At 35.7% G+C, this 27,836-nt stretch overlaps 1 protein-coding gene and 1 long non-coding RNA gene across 2 annotated transcripts; one reads left to right on the top strand and one right to left on the bottom strand.

Moving 5' to 3' along the window:
* Positions 1-361: 361 nt before the first annotated feature.
* Positions 362-27,739, bottom strand: LOC145737410 (uncharacterized). The gene is made up of 18 exons (XM_081992074.1): positions 27,547-27,739; positions 25,837-26,053; positions 25,624-25,782; positions 20,455-20,601; positions 15,069-15,312; positions 14,685-14,705; positions 13,183-13,313; positions 11,829-12,167; positions 8,559-8,690; positions 8,370-8,495; positions 8,061-8,267; positions 7,916-7,999; positions 7,644-7,850; positions 6,512-6,628; positions 6,358-6,450; positions 979-1,095; positions 858-911; positions 362-737 (listed from the first exon to the last, which is right to left on the bottom strand). The coding sequence occupies exons 2-18, from the start codon at positions 26,038-26,040 to the stop codon at positions 720-722; spliced, it is 2,400 nt and encodes a 799-aa protein (XP_081848200.1). The 5' UTR covers positions 26,041-26,053; positions 27,547-27,739; the 3' UTR covers positions 362-719.
* On the top strand, positions 3,910-4,875 carry LOC145737427 (uncharacterized). Its single transcript, XR_014180371.1, has 3 exons — positions 3,910-4,016; positions 4,198-4,561; positions 4,743-4,875. It is a non-coding gene; the product is annotated as an uncharacterized LOC145737427 (long non-coding RNA).
* Positions 27,740-27,836: the final 97 nt, after the last annotated feature.

Here is a 27,836-nt window from a genome sequence, read left to right as displayed (position 1 = left end):
GAACTTTTAACGCGGTTTTTCCCAAAAACCAGTTTTTTCCAGGTTAATCAGTGTCTGGTCACGTGACCCAAAGTCACTCAAAACGTCTTCGGTCACGTGATGCGCAATTTTATACCAAATTTCGGATAATTGCACAAAATCTTGCTCGATGGACCAAAAGTGTGTTTCTTTCGAAACCAAGATATTTTCGTCCAATAACTCGGTCAGGTGACATTTTTCGTGCAAACACGTCATCTGACAGTTTGTAGAGGACACTCTGCGCTACAACCTGTCAAAAAAATCAACTCGATACCTGTCAAAACAACCGAGTTGCGACACACAACCGTCAAGAAGAACAGAAACAACATAAAAACTCGTTAAGTACGCACAAAAATCTGTATTTAAATGCATTTTCGTTACAAAAAAATTATTACTTAATAATATTACAAAAATAATAATTGTATAGTAGCTTTTAGTGATTAATACCGTTGAATCAAACACGGTAATTTAATTTCCTTAATAAATAACCTTAAAACGAACCTAATTTTTGGGGAAAAATTACAAAAAGCAAACAGAAAATGACAGAGAGGGACAAACTGAAATTATTGCACAAAAAAACGAAAAAAAAAAAAACAAGGAATGTAGTAGAACAGAAAAAAACTAAAATTGTAGGTTATGTATACAAAAAAATCTCATTTACACTTAAATTTATTATTATTATTATTTTTTTATTATTATTATTATGAACTCGTTGCACCCTAAAAAAAACAATTAATTAATAATAATAAATAAATTTAAAAAAATACAATAAAATTTTTTTTTTTTTTTTTTTTATTAATTTTTTTTTTTTTTTTTGTAATTTACCGGGTTTCACTTACATTTTGGTAAATTGCTGCTTCGCTGCTATTTAGTTGTTCTAACCTAAGAAAATCCTGCAAAAACGTTCCCCGATTGTATTTTGTTTTTTTTTTGCTTACGTCACTGTATAGTTTTGGTTACCTTTTCTCCCGCCAGAGGGGTGGGAGGTTTCCTGGAGTGACGCTCCTCCAATAACCTCAAATTGTCGGCTTGCGCCTGCGCCAACTGGCTTTCCAGGTTGCTTACCTTGATTTGCAGCTGGAAAAAACAACTCGGTCAACTTTGACGCCCTCTAGCGGCCACACCCCTCAACCTATCAACCCCGTTGGGGTATTTTTGGAAAGCTCACTTTATTAGCTATCCATTGACGTATAAAACTCCCACAAAAATGTTGCAAATAATTGAGTTATTCAGGAATAAACAAATGGATGCACCAAAAATGTTAGTCTAACTTTGACGCCCTCTAGCGGCCAAACGGTATGACCAATCAACTCGTGGGGGGATATTTTTGGAAAGCTTGCAATCTGCACTATCTTTTGTTTTCTATGACATTTTGACGTAACTTGTCAAGTAAGGGAGTAATTTAGGGTGAAAGCAGCGGGTGTCTAAAAAATTCAAAAAGTGTCAATTTTGACACTTTTGACACTTTTTAGGGCGTGGCACCCTTGCAAAATGACATTTTGACAAATGACACTTTACGTCACTTTTGTACTATTAACCTGAAGGTATTTAGGTAGTTGAGGTTAATTTTGAAAAAAAAAAATTTCTAAAAAAAACCAGAAGGTATCACCATTGAAATTTCTTGACAATTCCAGTTTTTAATTTTTCAAGGTCAAACGGTGCATGGTACCAAAAAAGTGTACAGGAGGTAAAAGTTGCACCCCACCGAGGTGCATTTGTGGTAAAAATTTCAAACCTCTAACCCGAAACGTTTTTGAGATATTGAGCAAAAACTGCAAAAAACGAGAGTCAACTTTGGCGCCCTCTAGCGGCCAAACGGTGCAACTTAGCCCGGTTCTGTCAACGTCACGTGACAGCCCCACTTATTAGCTTTCTTTTGTTATTTAGCGTCTAAATACAGAATGTTTCAAATAAGCGAGTTATTAGCGATTTTTTGCTAAAGTGCACCAAAATTGTGCTAAAACAGCCTGATTTTCCCGGCCTACTATACTGACAGTGGCCATATTGGATTTCAACTGTCAAAGTGGCCATTTTGACTAATTTCGGTCTAAAAAATCCAAATTTTGGGTCCGTTTCGCCAAAATTAGCACCGTTTCGGACATAACCTAAAAAATAGGGTTTTTTGTAATTTTTGACAGTTTTCAGGGCGTGGCACCCTCAAAAAAATGACATTTTTGACAAGTGACACTTGACGTCACGTTTCTACTGATAATTTAAAAATATTCGGCCAATCAGAAAAAAATTTTAAATTCAAAATTTTTTTCCTAAAATTTGGTGGGGTGACCCCTTTGAAAAGTGTCAAGAAAACAGTTTTTGATTTTTCTCGGACAAACGGTACGTTTTTCGAAAAAACTATATAAAAAGGAAAAGTTGCGTGGTACTGTTGTGCACCCATGGTAAAAATTTCAAACCTCTAAGTTGAGTAGTTTCCGAGATATTTGCAAAAATGTTTGAAAATTTTTAATCAACTTTGACGCCCTCTAGCGGCCAAACGATGCAACTTAGCGCGGTTCTGTCAACGTCACGCGATAACCCCATTCATTAGCTTTCTTTTGGTATACGGTGGTTTTATACAGAATGTTTCAAATAAGCGAGTTATGGACGATTTTCTGGAAAACTGCACGGAAATTCAGTCAAAATTGGGAATTTTCGGGCCTACTATACTAACGGCGACCATTTTGGATTTTTGACGAATGACACTTTACCAGGGGTATCAAATTTTTCCCAGCCCGCCATTTTGTGGTACACTCAAAGACACACTAAAATCGCATAACCTCTGTCATTTTTTTGCGGAGTGTACCCAAAAAACAAAATGGCGATTGACAGCCTGACAAACTAAATGACATTTCAAATTGTTGTCAGTGCACTTGGTGGGGATTTTTGACAGCTGTCAAATATCTGTCAAAACACGTCAAATTATCTGGTGAAAATTTGACGTTGATCCCCGAACTGGTTTTGCCAGAAATTGACCGTCAAAATTGTTTGCGCTAGTTTTGGCTTGGACCAACTTTGACGCCCCCTAGCGGCCGAACCGTACCATCAACCTATAAACTTTTATACATCAATGGAAAGCCCGTTTCATTAGCTTTCCATTGACATATAAAAGTGTATACAAAGCGTCCCAAATAAGGGAGTTATTTTGATTTGAATAAGCGAGTGTACCAAAAAAAGTGCAGAAAAAAATAGACAACTTTGACGCCCCCTAGCGGCCGAACCGTACCATCAACCTATAAACTTTTATACATCAATGGAAAGCCCGTTTCATTAGCTTTCCATTGACATATAAAACTTTATACAAAGCGTCCCAAATAAGGGAGTTATTAAGGTTTTAGTGAGGTGGTGCACTTTGCAACCCCCCCTCACCCCCTTCTAGCCAAACAATGCACCAATCTGTTTAACCCTTAATAACTCCCTTATTTTACAAAAAGGGGCTAAAGTCACTGAAATAAAAAAGATAGAGCAGATGAAGGGCTTTCCAAAAATATCATTACACGAGTGGATCGGTTGCACGGTTCGGCCGCTAGAGGGTGTTGAAATTTCAAACTCAAATATCTCCAAAACTGGACGAGTTAGGATTGGAATTTTTAGAGTGATTAAAAGAGAATTTAAAGGGCTTCAATTTGATATATTGAATCACCCTGTAACTGTCAAAATAACCGAGTTACGGAGTGTTACAGGGTGGTGTCTTTTTTTTGTGCATCATTTGGTTTAATCCTCAAAAACTCGCTTAATTTCAATATTTTTTATGGAGTTTTATACGTCAATGGATAGCTAATAAAGTGAGCTTTCTAAAAATATCCTTTTTTAAGTTGATAGGTTAGACGGTTTGGCCGCTAGAGGGCGTCAAAGTTGACTAACATTTTCTTGACATTTTTGGTGCATCCTTTTGTTTATTCTTGAATAACTCAATTATTTATAACATTTTTAGTAGAGTTTTATACGTCAATGGATAGCTAATAAAGTGAGCTTTCTAAAAATATCCTTTTTTAAGTTGATAGGTTGAAGCGTTTGGCCGCTAGAGGGCGTCAAAGTTGACTAATTTTTCCGTGACATTTTCGGTGCATCCTTTTGTTTATTCTTGAATAACTCAATTATTTATAACATTTTTGGTGGAGTTTTATACGTCAATGGATAGCTAATAAAGCGAGCTTTCTAAAAATAACCCAACGGGGTTGATAGGTTGGACGGTTTGGCCGCTAGAGGGCGTCAAAGTTGACTAACATTTTCCTGACATTTTTGGTGCATCCTTTTGTTTATTCTTGAATAACTCAATTATTTATAACATTTTTAGTAGAGTTTTATACGTCAATGGATAGCTAATAAAGTGAGCTTTCTAAAAATATCCTTTTTTAAGTTGATAGGTTGAAGCGTTTGGCCGCTAGAGGGCGTCAAAGTTGACTAACATTTTCTTGACATTTTTGGTGCATCCTTTTGTTTATTCTTGAATAACTCAATTATTTATAACATTTTTAGTAGAGTTTTATACGTCAATGGATAGCTAATAAAGTGAGCTTTCTAAAAATATCCTTTTTTAAGTTGATAGGTTGAAGCGTTTGGCCGCTAGAGGGCGTCAAAGTTGACTAATTTTTCCGTGACATTTTCGGTGCATCCTTTTGTTTATTCTTGAATAACTCAATTATTTATAACATTTTTGGTGGAGTTTTATACGTCAATGGATAGCTAATAAAGCGAGCTTTCTAAAAATAACCCAACGGGGTTGATAGGTTGGACGGTTTGGCCGCTAGAGGGCGTCAAAGTTGACTAACATTTTCCTGACATTTTTGGTGCATCCTTTTGTTTATTCTTGAATAACTCAATTATTTATAACATTTTTGGTGGAGTTTTATACGTCAATGGATAGCCAATGAAATGAGCTTTTCAAAAATATCCTTTTTTAAGTTGATAGGTTAGACGGTTTGGCCGCTAGAGGGCGTCAAAGTTGACTAACATTTTCGTGACATTTTTAGTGCATCCTTTTGTTTATTCTTGAATAACTCAATTATTTATAACATTTTTGGTGGAGTTTTATACGTCAATGGATAGCTAATAAAGTGAGCTTTCTAAAAATATCCTTTTTTAAGTTGATAGGTTAGACGGTTTGGCCGCTAGAGGGCGTCAAAGTTGACTAACATTTTGCTGACATTTTTGGTGCATCCTTTTGTTTATTCGTGAATAACTCAATTATTTATAACATTTTTGGTGGAGTTTTATCCGTCAATGGATAGCCAATGAAATGAGCTTTCTAAAAATATCCTTTTTTAAGTTGATAGGTTGAAGGGTTTGGCCGCTAGAGGGCGTCAAAGTTGACTAACATTTTCCTGACATTTTTGGTGCATCCTTTTGTTCATTCTTGAATAACTCAATTATTTATAACATTTTTGGTAGAGTTTTATACGTCAATGGACAGCCAATGAAATGGGCTTTCTAAAAATATCCTTTTTTAAGTTGATAGGTTAGACGGTTTGGCCGCTAGAGGGCGTCAAAGTTGACTAACATTTTCATGACATTTTTGGTGCATCCTTTTGTTTATTCTTGAATAACTCAATTATTTATAACATTTTTGGTAGAGTTTTATACGTCAATGGATAGCCAATGAAATGAGCTTTCTAAAAATATCCTTTTTTGGGTTGATAGGTTAGACGGTTTGGCCGCTAGAGGGCGTCAAAGTTGACTAACTTTTTCGTGACATTTTTGGTGCATCCTTTTGTTTATTCTTGAATAACTCAATTATTTATAACATTTTTAGTAGAGTTTTATACGTCAATGGACAGCCAATGAAATGGGCTTTCTAAAAATATCCTTTTTTAAGTTGATAGGTTAGACGGTTTGGCCGCTAGAGGGCGTCAAAGTTGACTAACATTTTCCTGACATTTTTGGTGCATCCTTTTGTTTATTCTTGAATAACTCAATTATTTATAACATTTTTGGTAGAGTTTTATACGTCAATGGATAGCTAATAAAGTGAGCTTTCTAAAAATATCCTTTTTTCAGTTGATAGGTTAGACGGTTTGGCCGCTAGAGGGCGTCAAAGTTCCTTTACCATAAAACCACATATTTTTTGACACACGTTGCTTTGACCCTAATTTACTCCCTTATTTGACAAGTGACGTCAAAATGTCATAGAAAACAAAAGATAGTGCAGATTGCAAGCTTTCCAAAAATATCCCCCCACGAGTTGATTGGTCATACCGTTTGGCCGCTAGAGGGCGTCAAAGTTGACGTAACATTTTCGTGACATTTTTCTACTTTCCAGTGGTTTACAGGAATAGAAAAAAAAGGGGAAAAAAATCAGTTTGAAAAACGCCACAAAAGCACAAAAAAACCAAACAAACTGAATACCTCGTCTATAATGGGTGGGAGGGATTTTTCGATGCATTCGTACGCAAACTGAATCCCATTCGTATCGGGCGATTTCCCAACTTTGTCCGGTTTCTGGTGAGAAAAAACAATTTTTTCCACCCAAACCGACACCAAGGGGCCCCTTTCCACTCACCTGAGACGTACGGTGCTCCTTTAGTTCCTCGATTTCCGCATCTTTTTCGCTCAATTTGCTCCTCCAGTTCCTCTCCTCCTCCTCTATGTGCGATTCCAACTTTTTCAAAATTCCCTCCTACAACGAAACAATCATAATAACATCCATTACCTACTCGTGAGTAATGAGTCATTTTACTTTATTTTATTTAATTTTTTTAATTTTTTTTTTAATTTTTTTTTAATTTTTTTTTATTATTTTTTTTTTTTTATTTTTTTTTATTTTTATTTTTTTTATTTTTTTTATTTTTTTTTTATTTATTTTTTTTTTTTAAATTTTTTTTTAATTTTTTTTAAATTTTTTTTTAAATTAATTTTATGATTTTTTAATTTTTATTTTTCTTTATTTATTTTTTTTTAAAAGAGAAAAAAAAATTTAAATTTTAAAATTAAAATAATAAATAATAATAGAATAATTAAAATAAAAAAAATAAAATTAATAAATTAAATTTTTTTTAATTTTTTTTTTAATTTATTTTATAATTTGTTAATTATTATTTTTTTATTTTTAATTTTTATTTTTTCTTTTAATTTTTATTTTTTTTTCTTTTTTTTTTTGACCTTAATTTTCTCAGAATTTTGTTAAGAAAGTCCTGTAGTATCTCCAGGAATTTTTTTCAAAATTTTCACTTTTCTGGTTTGAGAGAAAGTGGTCGACGTCAAGAAAATTTGAAAAATTTCTCAAAAATTCAGTTTTTAATAGTCATTTTAAAAAGATTTTTATCTTGAGTGTATTTACCGTTTCGTCGATGATTTTCTTGTAATGTCAAGAAAACTTAATTAAAAAAAAAAAAAATTCTAAAAAAAAATAAAAAAAAAAAAAAATTAAATTAAAAAATGAAAAAAAAAAAATTAAAATATTTTTTTAATTTGATTTTTTTTTTTTTTATTATCTTGAGTGTATTTACCGTTTCGTCGATGATTTTCTTGTAATGTCAAAAAACTTAATTAAAAAAAACAAATGAAAAAAAAAATTAAAAAATGAAAAAAAAAATTAAATTAAAAAATGAAAAAAAAATAAATCAAAAAAAAAATTAAAATATTTTTTTTAATTTGATTTTTTTTTTTTTTTTTATTAAGTTGAGCGTATTTACCGTTTCGTCGATGATTTTCTTGTAATGTTGCACCTCGTTGTGCAACTTGGCAACGTCGTCCGGCTGCGAGCTGTCAAAACGCGCGCGCACCTCCTTTTCAAACTGGTCCCGCCAATCGGGCAACGAATCGGCTTCCGGCACTCGCACGTTCGGGAAAAGTCGTTGCAGGAACTGCTTGTGCGCCGCTTGTTCCCGCGTCACCATTTCCTGCGCGCGCAAAAAACCCAAACTGTCAACGTCAAACTGCGTGACGTAAGTGACAGGCGACTTACGTTCGTCCGCTTGTCGGTTTCGTTCGTGCGCCGTTCGGCGGCGTTCAACGCCTCCATCACTTTCCAGTTCTTTTGGCGCAACTCCTGCAAAACGTAAACAAAATCAAGTTTGACAGTTGACAGACAGAAAAAAGTGGTGACTCACGTCATTTTTGACTTTTTGCTCGGCCAACTCGTGCAGCGTTGCCGCGAGCTCCTCGCGCACCTCCGACAGCGCTCGTTGCGCCGAATCGAGTTCCGTTCGCACCGACGTCACCTCGTTGCCGAGATTCAGGATTTTCACTTCGTGCACCTTCGTGCCGTTCACCCGAACGCTCGTCTCGTCCTTTAGCCGCTCGATTTCGGCGTGGAGCTGCGCGCGCCCAATTACCAATCAAAGTGCGCCACGGAGCGACACGATGACGTAATTTGACAAGTCAAATTACGTCATCGTGACGCTCCACGGCCAACTTACTTCTTTTACGACGTCGTCGAGTCGTTGCTGTTCGATCACGTGATTTTCGACCAATCGGTGCAGTTGTTGTTCGTGTTTTTTGCGGATTTCCTCCTGTTGGGCCGACAGGTCGAATACGTGGTTTGTCTGAGAAATTACCCAGAAAAATTACATTTTTTTTTTTTTGGAAATTTTTTTGAGAGCATCTACCTCTAAATTTTGAATTTGCAGCAGGCAACTTTGATAGTTGGCGTCCTGTTCCTGTCTTTGTTGCGTCAGCAACTGGCTCTGTTTGCTCAGGTGCAAGTTTTCCGCTTTCAACGCGTGAATCAAAGCCTCGGTCTGTCGATAAATGCGCGCAATTAAAGTTTCGGGTGGAATTATCGAGAAAATCACGGTTGCCGTGAATTAGTGAGGGACCGAACGTCACGATGACGTAATTAAGGACAGTTGGACAATATGTTGATTAGTTATTACGTCATCGTGACGTCGAATTTACCCTGCGCAACTGAACGTTTACAGTCTGTTTGATTTTTCATGACATTTAGACATTTTGAAGCCTGCTGGCTCTTATTTGACAATTTCTAGATATCTGGAAGCCTTCTGGGTTTTATTTAGACATTTTGAAACTTTCTGGCATTTATTTAGACATTTTAAAGCTTTCTGGCTCTTATTTGACAATTTCTAGACATCTGGAAGCCTTTTGGGTTTTATTTAAACTTCCAGAAGCTTTCTGGCATTTATTTGACAATTTCCAGACGTTTAGAAGCCTTCTGGCTCTTATTTGGCAATTTCTAGCCATCTAGAAGCCTTCTGTCTTTTATTTAGACATTTTGGAGCTGCCTGGCATTTATTTAGACATTTTTAAGCTTGCTGGCATTGATCTGACAATTTCTAGACATCTGGAAGCCTTCTGTCTTTTATTTAAACTTCCCAGAAGCTTTCTGTCTTTTATTTAGACATTTTGAAGCTTTCTGGCATTTATTTGACAATTTCCAGACGTTTAGAAGCCTTCTGGCTCTTATTTGGCAAATTTCTAGACACCTAGAAGCCTTCTGTCTTTTATTTAGACATTTTGAAGCTTTCTGGCATTGATTTAGACAGGAGAAAAGTGGCGTCAAAGTCAGTCCCAAAATCGCCTAAAAAACCCACTTGGAGTGAGAAAATTACTGTTTTAAGCACATTTTTGGAATTCTCATTAAATTTCCTATCTAATGACATAAAAAACACTAAAAAATTGAGTACAGTCAGGGAGAAAAGTGGTGTCAAAATTTGAACTGCCAGAAACACAATTTTAAAGGACACTCAGGGACAAAATCGCTTGTAAAACCCACTTGAAGTGAGAAAATGACTGTTTTAAGCACATTTCTGGAATCCTCATTAAATTTCCTATCTAATGACACAAAAAACACTAAAAAATTGAGTACAGTCAGGGAGAAAAGTGGTGTCAAAATTTGAACTGCCAGAAACACAGTTTTAAAGGACAGTCAGGAACAAAATCGCCTACAAAACCTACTTGGAGTGAGAAAATGACTGTTTTAAGCACGTTTTTGGAATTCTCATTAAATTTCCTATCTAATGACATGAAAAAACACTAAAAAATTGAGTACAGTCAGGGAGAAAAGTGGCGTCAAAGTTTGAACTGCCAGAAACACAGTTTGAAAATACAGTCAGTGACAAAATCACCTAAAAAACCCACTTGGAGTGAGAAAATGACTGTTTTAAGCACATTTCTGGAATCCTCATTAAATTTCCTATCTAATGACATAAAAAACACTAAAAAATTGAGTACAGTCAGGGAGAAAAGTAGCGTCAAAGTTTGAACTGCCAGAAACACAATTTTCAAAGACAGTCAGGGACAAAATCGCCTATAAAACCTACTTGGAGTGAGAAAATGACTGTTTTAAGCACGTTTTTGGAATCCTCATTAAATTTCCTATCTAATGACATAAAAAACACTAAAAAATTGAGTACAGTCAGGGAGAAAAGTGGCGTCAAAGTTTGAACTGTCAGAAACACAGTTTGAAAAGACACTCAGGGACAAAATCGCTTGTAAAACCCACTTGGAGTGAGAAAATGACAGTTTTAAGCACGTTTTTGAAATCCTCACTAAATTTCCTATCTAATGACATAAAAAACACTTAAAAATTGAGTACAGTCAGGGAGAAAAGTGGTGTCAAAATTTGAACTGTCAGAAACACAGTTTTAAAGGACAGTCAGGAACAAAATCGCCTACAAAACCTACTTGGAGTGAGAAAATGACTGTTTTAAGCACATTTTTGGAATCCTCATTAAATTGCCCATCCAATGACATAAAAAACACTAAAAAATTGAGTACAGTCAGGGAGAAAAGTGGTGTCAAAATTTGAACTGCCAGAAACACAGTTTGAAAATACAGTCAGTGACAAAATCAGCTTTAAAACCCAATTGGAGTGAGAAAATGACTGTTTTAAGCACGTTTCTGGAATCCTCATTAAATTTCTTATCTAATGACATGAAAAAACACTAAAAAATTGAGTACAGTCAGGGAGAAAAGTAGCATCAAAGTTTGAACTGCCAGAAACACAATTTTCAAAGACACTCAAGGACAAAATCACTTGTAAAACCCACTTGGAGTGAGAAAATTACTGTTTTAAGCACGTTTTTGAAATCCTCATTAAATTTCCTATCTAATGACATAAAAAACACTAAAAAATTGAGTACAGTCAGGGAGAAAAGTGGTGTCAAAGTTTGAACTGTCAGAAACACAGTTTTAAAGGAGAGTCAGGGACAAAATCACCCATAAAACCCACTTGGAGTGAGAAAATGACTGTTTTAAGCACGTTTCTGGAATCCCCATTAAATTTCCTATGTAATGACATAAAAAACACTAAAAAATTGAGTACAGTCAGGGAGAAAAGTAGCGTCAAAATTTGAACTGCCAGAAACACAGTTTGAAAATACAGTCAGTGACAAAATCACCTAAAAAACCCACATGGAGTGAGAAAATGACTGTTTTAAGCACATTTTTGAAATCCTCATTAAATTTCCTATCTAATGACATGAAAAAACACTAAAAAATTGAGTAAATTCAGGGAAAAAAGTGCTGTCAACGTTTGAACTGTCAGAAACACAATTTGAAAAGACAGTCAGGGACAAAATCGCCTGTAAAACCCACTTGGAGTGAGAAAATTACTGTTTTAAGCACATTTTTGGAATCCTCATTGAATTTCCTATCTAATGACATAAAAAACGCAACAAAATCAGGTACAGTCAGGGAGAAAAGTGGTGTCAAAGTTAGAACTGTCAGAAACACAATTTTAAAGGACAGTCAGGGACAAAATCGCCTATAAAACCTACTTGGAGTGAGAAAATGACTGTTTTAAGCCCATTTTTGGAATCCTCAATAAATTTCCTATCTAATGACATAAAAAACACTAAAAAATTGAGTACAGTCAGGGAGAAAAGTGCTGTCAAAGTTTGAACTGTCAAAAACTTTACCTCTTGGAAACCGATCAGCGTGGCCTCCAATTGGCCGCGCTGCATTTGCAACGCGCCATTCTCCTCGACCAATCGCTGGAAATTGCCGGCGTCCTTGTTGCGCGCCTCTTCCAGTTCCTGGACTTTTTGCTGCAATCGATGATGCGCGGCAACAACGTCCAGCTTCGATTCCTCGGAGGCGCGCAACTTTTGCTGAAATTGCGCGCGTTCCGTCGCCCGCTCGGTGCGCACTTCGCGCAATTTCGCCTGCACCGCGGCCAGCGTCTCTTGCTCGTCGCTCAATTGTTTCTCCTTGTCGGCCAGCTGTTTTTTCAGTTTTTGCATCGGATCCGACTTGCCCTGCGTAAATATTTTGTCAAATTAATTTTTTGGTTTTTCCGAGATATTGAGCAAAAATGTCCGACCCAACTTTGGCGCCCTCTGGCGGCCAAACGGCGCATCTTAGCGCCGCCCGCTCAACGTCACGTGACAGCCCCATTCATTAGCTTTCTTTTGGTATGCGGTGGTTTTTTAGAGAATGTTTCAAATAAGCGAGTTATTAGCGATTTTTTGGAAAAGTGCACCAAAATTGTGCTAAAAATGCCTGATTTTCCTGGCCTACTATACTGACAGTGGCCATATTGGATTTCAACTGTCAAAGTGGCCATTTTGACTAATTTCGGTCTGAAAAACCCAAATTTTGGGTCAGTTTTGCCAAAATTAGCACCGTTTCGGACATAACCTAAAAAATAGTGTTTTTTGTAATTTTTTACAGTTTTCAGGGCGTGGCACCCTCAAAAAAATGACATTTTTGACAAGTGACACTTGACGTCACGTTTCTACTGAGAATTCAAAAATATTCGGCCAATCAAAAAAAATTTTAAATTCAAAATTTTTTTCCTAAAATTTGGTGGGGTGACCCCTTTGAAAAGTGTCAGGAAAACGGTTTTTGATTTTTCTCGGACAAACGGTACGTTTTTCGAAAAAACTATATAAAAAGGAAAAGTTGCGTGGTACTTTTGTGCACCCATGGTAAAAATTTCAAACCTCTAACTCAAAACGTTTTTGAGATATTGAAAATAATTTTTTTTTTGGGAAAATTAGGTGAAAATTCTTGACAATTCAAGTTTTTTATTTTTCCAGGTCAAACGTTGCATGGTACCAAAAAAGTGTATGGAAGGTAAAAGTTGCACCCCATCGAGGTGCATTTGTGATAAAAATTTCAAACCTCTAACCCAAAACGTTCCCGAGATATTGAGCAAAAAACGAGAGTCAACTTTGACGCCCTCTACCGGCCAAACGGTGCAACTTAGCCCGGTTCTGTCAACGTCACGCGATAGCCCAATTCATGAGCTTTCTTTTGCTATACACTCACCTCACTCCAATCACCAATAACGGCAGGAGCCTCCAATTGCTTGTTGAGCAACAGATCGATCAGCAATTGAACTTCGGTTCGGGAAAGTTCGGCCCCGCGTACCGAATGGATCAGCTGATCGCGATCGAAAGCTGAAAATAAATCGTCATAAACGGGCTGCAACGGGTTAATGTCACTTTTCGCTCTAAAACTACAACTTAACCTCAGAATTGACGTCATAAAGACTGAAAAATGTCCGAAAAGTGTCAAATACAGTCAATCACAGTTTTTCTGTTTTGGAGTTGTCAAAATTGACTTTTAAAGTATTTCTGGTGTCTTGAAATAGTCAAATGACGTCATAGAGACTGTTTGTATCTAGAAATTGTCAGAAATTACGTCATAAGGAGTGAAAATTGTCCGAAAAGTGTAAAATACAGTCAATCACAGTTTTTCTGTTTTGGAGTTGTCAAAATTGACTTTTTAGGCATTCTGGTGTCTTAAAGTAGTCAAATGACGTCACAGAGACTGTTTTAATCAAGAATTTGCCAGAAATTACGTCATAAGGAGTGAAAATTGTCCGAAAAGTGTCAAATACAGTAAAAAATGTTTTTCTGTGTTAGAGTTGTCAAAATTGACTTTTTAGGCATTTCTGCTGTCTTAAAGTAGTCAAACGACGTCACAGAGACTGTTTCCATATAGAAATTGTCAGAAATGACGTCATAAGGACTGAAAATTGTCCGAAAAGTGTCAAATACAGTCAATCACAGTTTTTCTGTTTTGGAGTTGTCAAAATTGACTTTTTAGGCATTCTGGTGTCTTAAAGTAGTCAAATGACGTCACAGAGACTGTTTTCATCAAGAATTTGTCAGAAATTACGTCATAAGGAGTGAAAATTGTCCGAAAAGTGTCAAATACAGTCAATCACAGTTTTTCTGTTTTGGAGTTGTCAAAATTGACTTTTTAGGCATTCTGGTGTCTTAAAGTAGTCAAATGACGTCACAGAGACTGTTTTCATCAAGAATTTGTCAGAAATTACGTCATAAGGAGTGAAAATTGTCCGAAAAGTGTCAAATACAGTCAATCGCAGTTTTTCTGTTTTGGAGTTGTCAAAATTGACTTTTTAGGCATTCTGGTGTCTTTAAGTAGTCAAATGACGTCACAGAGACTGTTTTCATCAAGAATTTGTCAGAAATTACGTCATAAGAAGTGAAAATTGTCCGAAAAGTGTCAAATACAGTCAATCACAGTTTTTCTGTGTTTGAGTTGTCAAAATTGACGTTTGAAGCCTTTTTAGTGTCTTGAATTAGTCAAACGACGTCACAGAGATTGTTTTCGTTTAAAAATTGTCAGAATTAATGTCATAAGGACTGAAAATGTCCGAAAAGTGTCAAATACAGTCAATCACAGTTTTTCGGTGTTAAAATTGTCAAAATTGACGTTTGAAACGGGTTAATGTTACTTTTTGCTCTAAAACTACAACATAACCTCGCTTTTTCCGTAAAAAAATTCCAATTTTTATGTACCTTTCTGTTTTCCCAGGATAACTGCAAATTTCAAATTTTTAAAAAATATTAGGTTATGGCTGTGCTAGTTAATAAGCCAAAAAATACATTTTAACACTCGAAAATAGCTAATTTCTTTAAAAATAGGCCTAATTTACTACCTACCCATTATCCACAGACAATACGAGGCTAATACAGAAATATCTTAAATTTAAAAAAAAATAAAAATAAAAAATAAAAAAATAATAAAAAAAAAAAATAATAATAATAAAAATTTTAAATTAATTAATATTTATTTGTTTTATTAATTTTTTTTTTTTTAATTTTAAATTAATTAATATTTTTTTGTTTTTTTATTTATTATTTTTTTTTTTTTATTTTTTTTTTAATTTTAAATGTACTAACTTAGTTGGGTCCTGGAATTGGATTCGTTCTTCTTTTTCCTCCGCTCCTTGGCGATGACAGAATCGGGCACCTGGGGCAGGGTGCTGATTTCCGGAGCCACCTTCTCCGGGACCGCTGGTTCCTCCACAGTTGGTACCGGTTCTGGCGGTTTCTGCGCCGAATCCACCACCTTGGCTTGCTTGTTCCTCTTGGCGGCCTTCTTCTCCTCTCTGGACGCTTCCGACGTCACGGTGACTTCCTCCTGCTGAACATTACCAGTCAGAAGGTTTTTACTTTGACAGTTTTACCCCCAAATTGTCCCGTCAAATTTGACAGTTGTGACCTTGAAACTTGGCACCGCTGTAGAGACCATATTTAGGAATTTTTCCCATGCGCCGTTTGTCCGCCAGGGGGCTCTGAATGCAGACTGTCAAGTGTTTGGTTAAGGAGACTTAAATGGGAAAAATCTAGTTAAACCAACGTTCAGACACTAAGACGTTCCAAACGGTGCTAGTCACATTCTAATTGACTTAGGAAACTCAAATTTTGACAGAATGTAGCCAAGATGTGTAGGAAACTGTGGAAAAATTAAAAACGCTGAAAAAAAATTCCAGGACCGTAATGGACTAAATTGCAACGACTTAACTGGGAAAAATCTAGTTAAACCAACGTTCAGACACTAAGACGTTCCAAACGGTGCTAGTCACATTCTAATTGACTTAGGAAGCTGAAATTTTGACAGAATGTAGCCAAGATGTGTAGGAAACTGTAGAAAAATCAAAAACGCTGAAAAAAATTCCAGGACCGTAATGGACTAAATTGCAATGCATTAACTGTGAAAAACCTGGTTTAACCAACGTTCAGACACTAAGAGGTTCCAAACGGTGCTAGTCACATTCTAATTGACTTAGGAAGCTGAAATTTTGACAGAATGTAGCCAAGATGTGTAGGAAACTGTAAAAAAATCAAAAACGCTGAAAAAAAATTCCAGGACCGTAATGGAATAAATTGCAACGACTTAACTGGGAAAAATCTAGTTTAACCAACGTTCAGACACTAAGACGTTCCAAACGGTCCTAGTCACATTCTAATTGACTTAGGAAGCTGAAATTTTGACAGAATGTAGCCAAGATGTGTAGGAAACTGTAGAAAAATCAAAAACGCTGAAAAAAAATTCCAGGACCGTAATGGACTAAATTGCAACGACTTAACTGGGAAAAATCTAGTTTAACCAACGTTCAGACACTAAGAGGTTCCAAACGGTGCTAGTCACATTCTAATTGACTTAGGAAGCTGAAATTTTGACAGAATGTAGCCAAGATGTGTAGGAAACTGTAGAAAAATCAAAAACGCTGAAAAAAAATTCCAGGACCGTAATGGACTAAATTGCAACGACTTAACTGTGAAAAATCTGGTTTAACCAACGTTCAGACACTAAGACGTTCCAAACGGTCCTAGTCACATTCTAATTGACTTAGGAAGCTGAAATTTTGACAGAATGTAGCCAAGATGTGTAGGAAACTGTAGAAAAATCAAAAACGCTGAAAAAAAATTCCAGGACCGTAATGGACTAAATTGCAACGACTTAACTGGGAAAAATCTGGTTTAACCAACGTTCAGACACTAAGACGTTCCAAATGGTGCTAGTCACATTCTAATTGACTTAGGAAGCTGAAATTTTGACAGAATGTAGCCAAGATGTGTAGGAAACTGTAGAAAAATCAAAAACGCTGAAAAAAATTACAGGACCGTAGTGGACTAAATTGCAACGCATTAACTGTGAAAAATCTGGTTTAACCAACGTTCAGACACTAAGAGGTTCCAAACGGTGCTAGTCACATTCTAATTGACATAGGAAGCTGAAATTTTGACAGAATGTAGCCAAGATGTGTAGGAAACTGTAGAAAAATCAAAAACGCTGGAAAAAAATTCCAGGACCGTAATGGACTAAATTGCAACGCATTAACTGTGAAAAACCTGGTTAAACCAACGTTCAGACACTAAGAGGTTCCAAACGGTCCTAGTCACATTCTAATTGACTTAGGAAGCTGAAATTTTGACAGAATGTAGCCAAGATGTGTAGGAAACTGTAGAAAAATTAAAAACGCTGAAAAAAAATTCCAGGACCGTAATGGACTAAATTGCAACGCATTAACTGGGAAAAATCTAGTTAAACCAACGTTCAGACACTAAGACGTTCCAAACGGTCCTAGTCACATTCTAATTGACTTAGGAAGCTGAAATTTTGACAGAATGTAGCCAAGATGTGTAGGAAACTGTAGAAAAATAAAAAACGCTGAAAAAAAATTCCAGGACCGTAATGGAATAAATTGCAACGCATTAACTGGGAAAAATCTGGTTTAATCAACGTTCAGACACTAAGACGTTCCAAACGGTGCTAGTCACATTCTAATTGACTTAGGAAGCTGAAATTTTGACAGAATGTAGCCAAGATGTGTAGGAAACTGTAGAAAAATCAAAAACGCTGAAAAAAATTACAGGACCGTAATGGACTAAATTGCAACGCATTAACTGTGAAAAATCTGGTTTAACCAACGTTCAGACACTAAGACGTTCCAAACGGTCCTAGTCACATTCTAATTGACTTAGGAAGCTGAAATTTTGACAGAATGTAGCCAAGATATGTAGGAAACTGTAGAAAAATCAAAAACGCTGAAAAAAAATTCCAGGACCGTAATGGACTAAATTGCAACGCATTAACTGTGAAAAATCTGGTTTAACCAACGTTCAGACACTAAGACGTTCCAAATGGTGCTAGTCACATTCTAATTGACTTAGGAAGCTGAAATTTTGACAGAATGTAGCCAAGATGTGTAGGAAACTGTAGAAAAATCAAAAACGCTGAAAAAAATTACAGGACCGTAATGGACTAAATTGCAACGCATTAACTGTGAAAAATCTGGTTTAACCAACGTTCAGACACTAAGACGTTCCAAACGGTCCTAGTCACATTCTAATTGACTTAGGAAGCTGAAATTTTGACAGAATGTAGCCAAGATGTGTAGGAAACTGTAGAAAAATAAAAAACGCTGAAAAAAAATTCCAGGACCGTAGTGGACTAAATTGCAACGACTTAACTGGGAAAAATCTAGTTAAACCAACGTTCAGACACTAAGACGTTCCAAACGGTGCTAGTCACATTCTAATTGACTTAGGAAGCTGAAATTTTGACAGAATGTAGCCAAGATGTGTAGGAAACTGTAGAAAAATCAAAAACGCTGAAAAAAAATTCCAGGACCGTAATGGACTAAATTGCAACGACTTAACTGGGAAAAATCTAGTTAAACCAACGTTCAGACACTAAGACGTTCCAAACGGTCCTAGTCACATTCTAATTGACTTAGGAAGCTGAAATTTTGACAGAATGTAGCCAAGATGTGTAGGAAACTGTAGAAAAATCAAAAACGCTGAAAAAAAATTCCAGGACCGTAATGGACTAAATTGCAACGACTTAACTGGGAAAAATCTAGTTAAACCAACGTTCAGACACTAAGACGTTCCAAACGGTGCTAGTCACATTCTAATTGACTTAGGAAGCTCAAATTTTGACAGAATGTAGCCAAGATGTGTAGGAAACTGTAGAAAAATTAAAAAAGCTGAAAAAAAAATTCCAGGACCGTAATGGACTAAATTGCAACGACTTAACTGGGAAAAATCTAGTTTAATCAACGTTCAGACACTAAGACGTTCCAAACGGTCCTAGTCACATTCTAATTGACTAAGGAAGCTGAAATTTTGACAGAATGTAGCCAAGATATGTAGGAAACTGTAGAAAAATCAAAAACGCTGAAAAAAAATTCCAGGACCGTAATGGACTAAATTGCAACGCATTAACTGTGAAAAATCTGGTTTAACCAACGTTCAGACACTAAGAGGTTCCAAACGGTGCTAGTCACATTCTAATTGACTTAGGAAGCTGAAATTTTGACAGAATGTAGCCAAGATGTGTAGGAAACTGTAGAAAAATCAAAAACGCTGAAAAAAAAAATTCCAGGACCGTAATGGACTAAATTGCAACGACTTCACTGGGAAAAATCTAGTTTAATCAACGTTCAGACACTAAGAGGTTCCAAACGGTGCTAGTCACATTCTAATTGACTTAGGAAGCTGAAATTTTGACAGAATGTAGCCAAGATGTGTAGGAAACTGTAGAAAAATCAAAAACGCTGAAAAAAAATTCCAGGACCGTAATGGACTAAATTGCAACGCATTAACTGTGAAAAATCTGGTTTAACCAACGTTCAGACACTAAGAGGTTCCAAACGGTCCTAGTCACATTCTAATTGACTAAGGAAGCTGAAATTTTGACAGAATGTAGCCAAGATGTGTAGGAAACTGTAGAAAAATCAAAAACGCTGAAAAAAAATTCCAGGACCGTAATGGACTAAATTGCAACGCATTAACTGTGAAAAATCTGGTTTAACCAACGTTCAGACACTAAGAGGTTCCAAACGGTGCTAGTCACATTCTAATTGACTTAGGAAGCTGATATTTGGACAGAATGTAGCCAAGATGTGTAGGAAACTGTGGAAAAATTAAAACCGCTGAAAAAATTTCCAGGACCGTAATGGACTAAATTGCAACGACTTAACTGGGAAAAATCTGGTTTAACCAACGTTCAGACACTAAGACGTTCCAAATGGTGCTAGTCACATTCTAATTGACTTAGGAAGCTGAAATTTTGACAGAATGTAGCCAAGATGTGTAGGAAACTGTAGAAAAATCAAAAACGCTGAAAAAAATTACAGGACCGTAATGGACTAAATTGCAACGCATTAACTGTGAAAAATCTGGTTTAACCAACGTTCAGACACTAAGACGTTCCAAATGGTGCTAGTCACATTCTAATTGACTTAGGAAGCTGAAATTTTGACAGAATGTAGCCAAGATGTGTAGGAAACTGTAGAAAAATCAAAAACGCTGAAAAAAAAATTCCAGGACCGTAATGGACTAAATTGCAACGACTTAACTGGGAAAAATCTGGTTTAACCAACGTTCAGACACTAAGACGTTCCAAATGGTGCTAGTCACATTCTAATTGACTTAGGAAGCTGAAATTTTGACAGAATGTAGCCAAGATGTGTAGGAAACTGTAGAAAAATCAAAAACGCTGAAAAAAAATTCCAGGACCGTAGTGGACTAAATTGCAACGACTTAACTGGGAAAAATCTAGTTTAATCAACGTTCAGACACTAAGACGTTCCAAACGGGGCTAGTCACATTCTAGCCAAGATGTGTAGGAAACTGTAGAAAAATTAAAAACACAAAGAAAATTTGTACTATACAGGGTGTGTGTGAAAAGTATGGTGATTGAATGTTTTTGGTCACCCTGTACGCAATTTTTTTGATAGAATTTTTACAAATTTTGAATTTTTACGTGACTTACCGTGATCGCACGCAACATTTCAAACTCATCCTTGGGATGACTGTCTTCGAAATGATTCTCGATTGGGGCCGTTTCCACGTTGGAAACCCCCAATTTCTCATCCGGAGTCGTTTTCACCAAAATTGGCTTCACCTTCTTCAAACGCTTCTGCAAAACAAAATCGCCTGTAAAACCCATTTGTGGTGTGAAAATGAGAGTTTTAAGCACATTTTTGGAATCCTCATTAAATTTCCTATCCAATAGCCTAAAAAAATATCACTAAATTCGGTACAGTCAGGGAGAAAAGTGCTGCCAAAGTTTGAAAACACAGTCAGCGACAAAATCGTCTGTTAAACTCACTTGGAGTGAGAAAATGACAGTTTTAAGTACATTTTTGGAATCCTCATTAAATTTCCTATCCAAAGACATAAAAAACACTAAAAAATTGAGTACAGTCAGGGAGAAAAAAAGTGTCAAAATTTGAACTGCTAGAAACACAGTTTGAAAGGACAGTCAGAGACAAAATAGCCTGTAAAACCCACTTGGAATGAGAAAATGACTGTTTTAAGCACATTTCTGGAATCCTTATTAAATTTCCTATCCACTAACCTAAAAAAACACTACCAAATTGAGTACAGTCAGAGAGAAAAACAGTGTCAAAGTTTGAACTGTCAGAAACACAGTTTGAAAAGACAGTCAGTGACAAAATCGCTTATAAAACCTACTTGGAGTGAGAAAATTACTGTTTTAAGCACATTTTTGGAATCCTCATTGAATTTCCTATCCAATAGTCTAAAAAAACACTAAAAAATCGAGTACAGTCAGTTAGAAAAACAGTGTCAAAGTTTGAACTGCCAGAAACACAGTTTGAAAGGACAGTCAAGGACAAAATCGCCTGTAAAACCCATTTGTGGTGTGAAAATGACAGTTTTAAGCACATTTTTGGAATCCTCATTAAATTTGCTATCTAATGACATAAAAAACACTAAAAAATTGAGTACAGTCAGGGAGAAAAGTGGTGTCAAAGTTTGAACTAACAGAAACACAATTTGAAAGGACAGTCAAGGACAAAATCGCCTGTAAAACCCACTTGGAATGAGAAAATGACAGTTTTAAGCACATTTTTGGAATCCTCATTAAATTTCCTATTCACTAACCTAAAAAAACACTACCAAATTGAGTACAGTCAGAGAGAAAAACAGTGTCAAAGTTTGAACTAACAGAAAGACAGTTTGAAAGGACAGTCAAGGACAAAATCACCTAAAAAACCCACTTGGAGTGAGAAAATGACAGTTTTAAGCACATTTTTAGAATCCTTATTAAATTTCCTATCTAATAGCCTAAAAAAATATCACTAAATTCGGTACAGTCAGGGAGAAAAGTGCTGCCAAAATTTGAAAACACAGTCAGCGACAAAATCGTCTGTTAAACTCACTTGGAGTGAGAAAATGACAGTTTTAAGCACATTTTTGGAATCCTCATTCAATTTCCTATCCAATAGTCTAAAAAAACACTAAAAAATCGAGTACAGTCAGTTAGAAAAACAGTGTCAAAATTTGAACTGCTAGAAACACAGTTTGAAAGGACAGTCAAGGGCAAAATCGTCTGTTAAACTCACTTGGAGTGAGAAAATGACAGTTTTAAGCACATTTTTGGAATCCTCATTAAATTTCCTATCTAATGACATGAAAAAACACTAAAAAATTTAGTACAGTCGGAGAGAAAAACAGTGTCAAAGTTTGAACTAACAGAAACACAGTTTCAAAGGACAGTCAAGGACAAAATCGCCTGTAAAACCCACTTGGAATGAGAAAATTACAGTTTTAAGCACATTTTTGGAATCCTCATTAAATTTCCTATCCAAAGACATAAAAAACACTAAAAAATTGAGTACAGTCAGGGAGAAAAAAAGTGTCAAAATTTGAACTGCTAGAAACACAGTTTGAAAGGACAGTCAGAGACAAAATCGCCTGTAAAACCCACTTGGAATGAGAAAATGACAGTTTTAAGCACATTTCTGGAATCCTCATTAAATTTCCTATCCAAGGACATAAAAAACACTAAAAAATTGAGTATAGTTAGTTAGAAAAACAGTGTCAAAGTTTGAACTGCTAGAAAAACAGTTTGAAAGGACAGTCAGAGACAAAATCGCCTGTAAAACCCACTTGGAATGAGAAAATGACAGTTTTAAGCACATTTTTGGAATCCTCATTAAATTTCCTATCCAATAGTCTAAAAAAACACTAAAAAATCGAGTACAGTCAGTTAGAAAAACAGTGTCAAAATTTGAACTGCTAGAAACACAGTTTGAAAGGACAGTCAAGGGCAAAATCGTCTGTTAAACTCACTTGGAGTGAGAAAATGACTGTTTTAAGCACATTTCTGGAATCCTCATTAAATTTCCTATCCAATAGTCTAAAAAAACACTAAAAAATCGAGTACAGTCAGTTAGAAAAACAGTGTCAAAATTTGAACTGCTAGAAACACAGTTTGAAAGGACAGTCAAGGGCAAAATCGTCTGTTAAACTCACTTGGAGTGAGAAAATGACAGTTTTAAGCACATTTTTGGAATCCTTATTAAATTTCCTATCCACTAACCTAAAAAAACACTACCAAATTGAGTACAGTCAGAGAGAAAAACAGTGTCAAAGTTTGAAGTGCTAGAAACACAGTTTGAAAAGACAGTCAAGGACAAAATCGCCTGTAAAACCCATTTGTGGTGTGAAAATGACAGTTTTAAGCACATTTTTGGAATCCTCATTAAATTTCCTATCCACTAACCTAAAAAAACACTACCAAATTGAGTACAGTCAGAGAGAAAAACAGTGTCAAAGTTTGAACTAACAGAAACACAGTTTGAAAGGACAGTCAGAGACAAAATCACCTGTAAAACCCACTTGGAATGAGAAAATGACTGTTTTAAGCACATTTTTGGAATCCTCATTAAATTTCCTATCTACTAACCTAAAAAAACACTACCAAATTGAGTACAGTCGGAGAGAAAAACAGTGTCAAAGTTTGAACTAACAGAAACACAGTTTCAAAGGACAGTCAAGGACAAAATCGCTTGTAAAACCCACTTGTAGTGTGAAAATGACAGTTTTAAGCACATTTTTGGAATCCTTATTAAATTTCCTATCTAATGACATAAAAAACACTACCAAATTGAGTACAGTCAGAGAGAAAAACAGTGTCAAAGTTTGAACTAACAGAAACACAGTTTGAAAAGACAGTCAGTGACAAAATCACCTAAAAAACCCACTTGCAGTGAGAAAATGACTGTTTTAAGCACATTTCTGGAATCCTCATTAAATTTCCTATCCAATAGTCTAAAAAAACACTAAAAAATCGAGTACAGTCAGAGAGAAAAACAGTGTCAAAGTTTGAACTAACAGAAAGACAGTTTGAAAGGACAGTCAAGGACAAAATCACCTAAAAAACCCACTTGGAGTGAGAAAATGACAGTTTTAAGCACATTTTTAGAATCCTTATTAAATTTCCTATCTAATAGCCTAAAAAAATATCACTAAATTCGGTACAGTCAGGGAGAAAAGTGCTGCCAAAATTTGAAAACACAGTCAGCGACAAAATCGTCTGTTAAACTCACTTGGAGTGAGAAAATGACAGTTTTAAGCACATTTTTGGAATCCTCATTCAATTTCCTATCCAATAGTCTAAAAAAACACTAAAAAATCGAGTATAGTCAGTTAGAAAAACAGTGTCAAAATTTGAACTGCTAGAAAAACAGTTTCAAAGGACAGTCAGAGACAAAATCGCCTGTAAAACCCACTTGGAATGAGAAAATGACTGTTTTAAGCACATTTTTGGAATCCTCATTAAATTTCCTATCTACTAACCTAAAAAAACACTACCAAATTGAGTACAGTCGGAGAGAAAAACAGTGTCAAAGTTTGAACTAACAGAAACACAGTTTGAAAAAACAGTCAGTGACAAAATCACCTAAAAAACCCACTTGCAGTGAGAAAATGACTGTTTTAAGCACATTTCTGGAATCCTCATTAAATTTCCTATCCAATAGTCTAAAAAACACTAAAAAATCGGGTACAGTCAGTTAGAAAAACAGTGTCAAAGTTTGAACTGCCAGAAACACAGTTTGAAAGGACAGTCAAGGACAAAATCGCCTGTAAAACCCATTTGTGGTGTGAAAATGACTGTTTTAAGCACATTTCTGGAATCCTCATTAAATTTCCTATCAAATAGTCTAAAAAAACACTAAAAAATCGAGTACAGTCAGTTAAAAAAACAGTGTCAAAATTTGAACTGCTAGAAACACAGTTTGAAAGGACAGTCAAGGGCAAAATCGTCTGTTAAACTCACTTGGAGTGAGAAAATGACAGTTTTAAGCACATTTTTGGAATCCTCATTAAATTTCCTATCTAATGACATGAAAAAACACTACCAAATTGAGTACAGTCAGAGAGAAAAACAGTGTCAAAGTTTGAACTAACAGAAACACAGTTTGAAAGGACAGTCAGAGACAAAATCACCTGTAAAACCCACTTGGAATGAGAAAATGACTGTTTTAAGCACATTTTTAGAATCCTTATTAAATTTCCTATCTAATAGCCTAAAAAAATATCACTAAATTCGGTACAGTCAGGGAGAAAAGTGCTGCCAAAATTTGAAAACACAGTCAGCGACAAAATCGTCTGTTAAACTCACTTGGAGTGAGAAAATGACAGTTTTAAGCACATTTTTGGAATCCTCATTCAATTTCCTATCCAATAGTCTAAAAAAACACTAAAAAATCGAGTATAGTCAGTTAGAAAAACAGTGTCAAAATTTGAACTGCTAGAAAAACAGTTTCAAAGGACAGTCAACGACAAAATCGCCTGTAAAACCCACTTGGAATGAAAAAATGACTGTTTTAAGCACATTTTTGGAATCCTCATTAAATTTCCTATCTACTAACCTAAAAAAACACTACCAAATTGAGTACAGTCGGAGAGAAAAACAGTGTCAAAGTTTGAACTAACAGAAACACAGTTTCAAAGGACAGTCAAGGACAAAATCGCCTGTAAAACCCACTTGGAATGAGAAAATTACAGTTTTAAGCACATTTTTGGAATCCTCATTAAATTTCCTATCCAATAGTCTAAAAAAAACACTAAAAAATCGTGTATAATTCCGGATACATGAGAACCGAGCTTAAGAGAGCCCCAAAATTACCTTATTAACCACCTCTTTCACCAGGACCTTCTCAACCGGAGGGACTTCTTCAGGCTCCTCCTGGAATTCCACTTTGCTCAGCTTCCTGCCAATTTTGCCCTCCTCGGGAGCCGAATCTACTGAACTCACCTCCTGAAGACTGGCTTTCTCTTTGTTCAGCTAATCAGAACAATTAGAGGAGAATGGAGAGATTGGAGGAAGGGAGAAAGATACCTTTTTGGCAGCTTTCTTGTTGATCTTCTTCTCCTTCAATTTGGTGGGTTTGGAGGGGCCCAGGAGGGCGCTGGTTTGCCTCCGTTGCTCCGCCAACACTTCTTCGTAGCTCTTCTTTTTGATGCCGTACTTGTACACCAGAAATAGGGAGATTGAGGCCAAAATGAAGATTGATACAAATATCAACGGTGTGGTAACGTCCATCCTGAATTAAAATCTGAATGGAAACCACCAAAAAAAAAAAAAAATTAAAAAAAAAAAAAAACAATATTATTTTAATAAAATAATTAATTTTTTTATAATATATAATTTTTTAATCAAAAATTACCTACACACAAGCAGTAGCAGATAAAATGGGATAGATTGTCTTATTATCTGACTGGTAATGCTGAATGGTTGAAATTGAGGTTATAAACAACTATTTCCACATTTGTCCATAACTCGGTTATTTAAGAAAATATCAAAAAAGTGTATTAAAGGAGAGTTGTAGGGAATTGTATTCTCTACCAGATTGCATCAGGGCACTTTTGGCCTAAAAGGTCATTTAAGGAAGATATTTCCCGAAAACTGTTTTAAAAAATTAATCGAGTTTTTTGAGCTTGCAACACTGTAAAAGCCAGTTGACACCTGTCAAAAACAGTCACGTGACCTTTAAAATGAGGTTTAAACTGAAAAAAATTGGTATATTACATTTAGACAGTTTTTAAAGCTGATTTTAAGAAATACAGGTTATGTGAGGTAAAATAATACAATTTTGAGCTGGCAACACTGTAAAAGCCAGTTGACATCTGTCAAAAACAGTCACGTGACCTTTAAAATGCGATTTAAAATTTAAAAAATTGGTAAATTACATTTAGACAGTTTTAAAAGCTGATTTTGTGAAATACAGGTTATGCAAGGTAAAATAATACAATTTTGAGCTTGCAACACTGTAAAAGCCAGTTGACACCTGTCAAAAACAGTCACGTGACCTTTAAAATGCGGTTTAAAATTGAAAAAAATTGGTAAATCACATTTAGACAGTTGCAAAACCTGATTTTGTGAAATACCGGTTATGCAAGGTAAAATAATACAATTTTGAGCTTGCAACACTGTAAAAGCCAGTTGACATCTGTCAAAAACAGTCACGTGACTTTAAAAATGGGGCTATATTTTTGACATTTTAAAATATACAGATAACGCCTCAAAATACTGTCAAATGCCTTCGTAATAATGGGAAAGTGCGCCTCAAAATACCTCCCCCCGAACCAGAATAGGCCTTCTGGCCGTTTCGGCCTTCAGGGCATTATGTTCCCTCTAAGGCCCTTGGTACATAAATAGCCATTAGAGAGATGGAGTAATTAATCAAAACAGACTATTCATTGAATCACCTGCTCCAGGAGATATCACAGGAAATGCTACTCAATTCCTCCTCGATTTACTAATTTTATGTTTATCAGTTGCAGTGACAGCATTAATCAATCAATTAGATTACTTAAAAAGCAAATTTTTAACAAAATTAATACAATTTAAGGCAACAAAGTAAAGACAGTTGGACCCTTAAAGGAGTAGACAATTGGGAACTGAAAATTTGGCCCAAACAACCAACTAATATGCAAATCTAAGTAATTTCCCTTGCAGACAATCACAGTAAGGCCCCACAATAGCGAAAATATTAACGAGAACCGGCCACGTAGCAAATACAAGAACTTGTGTACAAAATCTTCTTACCTGGAGAAAACTGATGCGCCGCTCGGATTTTGAGGGAAATTTTCCCAGTACGGTCAACCGGGAACGGGGGAAACACGAACAAACTGAAAAAAACCAGGAATTTAGTGAGTAAAACTCCCTAAAAGACACTTTTTGCCAAAAACTAAAGGAAACAATCCATTTTCTGGTAGATTGTGTTGACGTTTTCAACTGTCAAACGTCACACAAAAAGCGGCGTTGCCAAACGTAGAATTCCCCACCCTGATGTTTTTTAGTTTTAACTAATTTAAAGTGTAGTGTAATTTGTTTGT

This window comes from Ips typographus, linkage group LG14 (genome assembly GCF_016097725.1).
Source record: "Ips typographus isolate SLU linkage group LG14, UJ_Ityp_2.0, whole genome shotgun sequence".
In the NCBI taxonomy this organism is placed as follows: Eukaryota; Metazoa; Arthropoda; class Insecta; order Coleoptera; family Curculionidae; genus Ips; species Ips typographus.
Note: the sequence above shows the minus strand (reverse complement) of the source record. Positions and strands in the feature narration are given on the sequence as shown.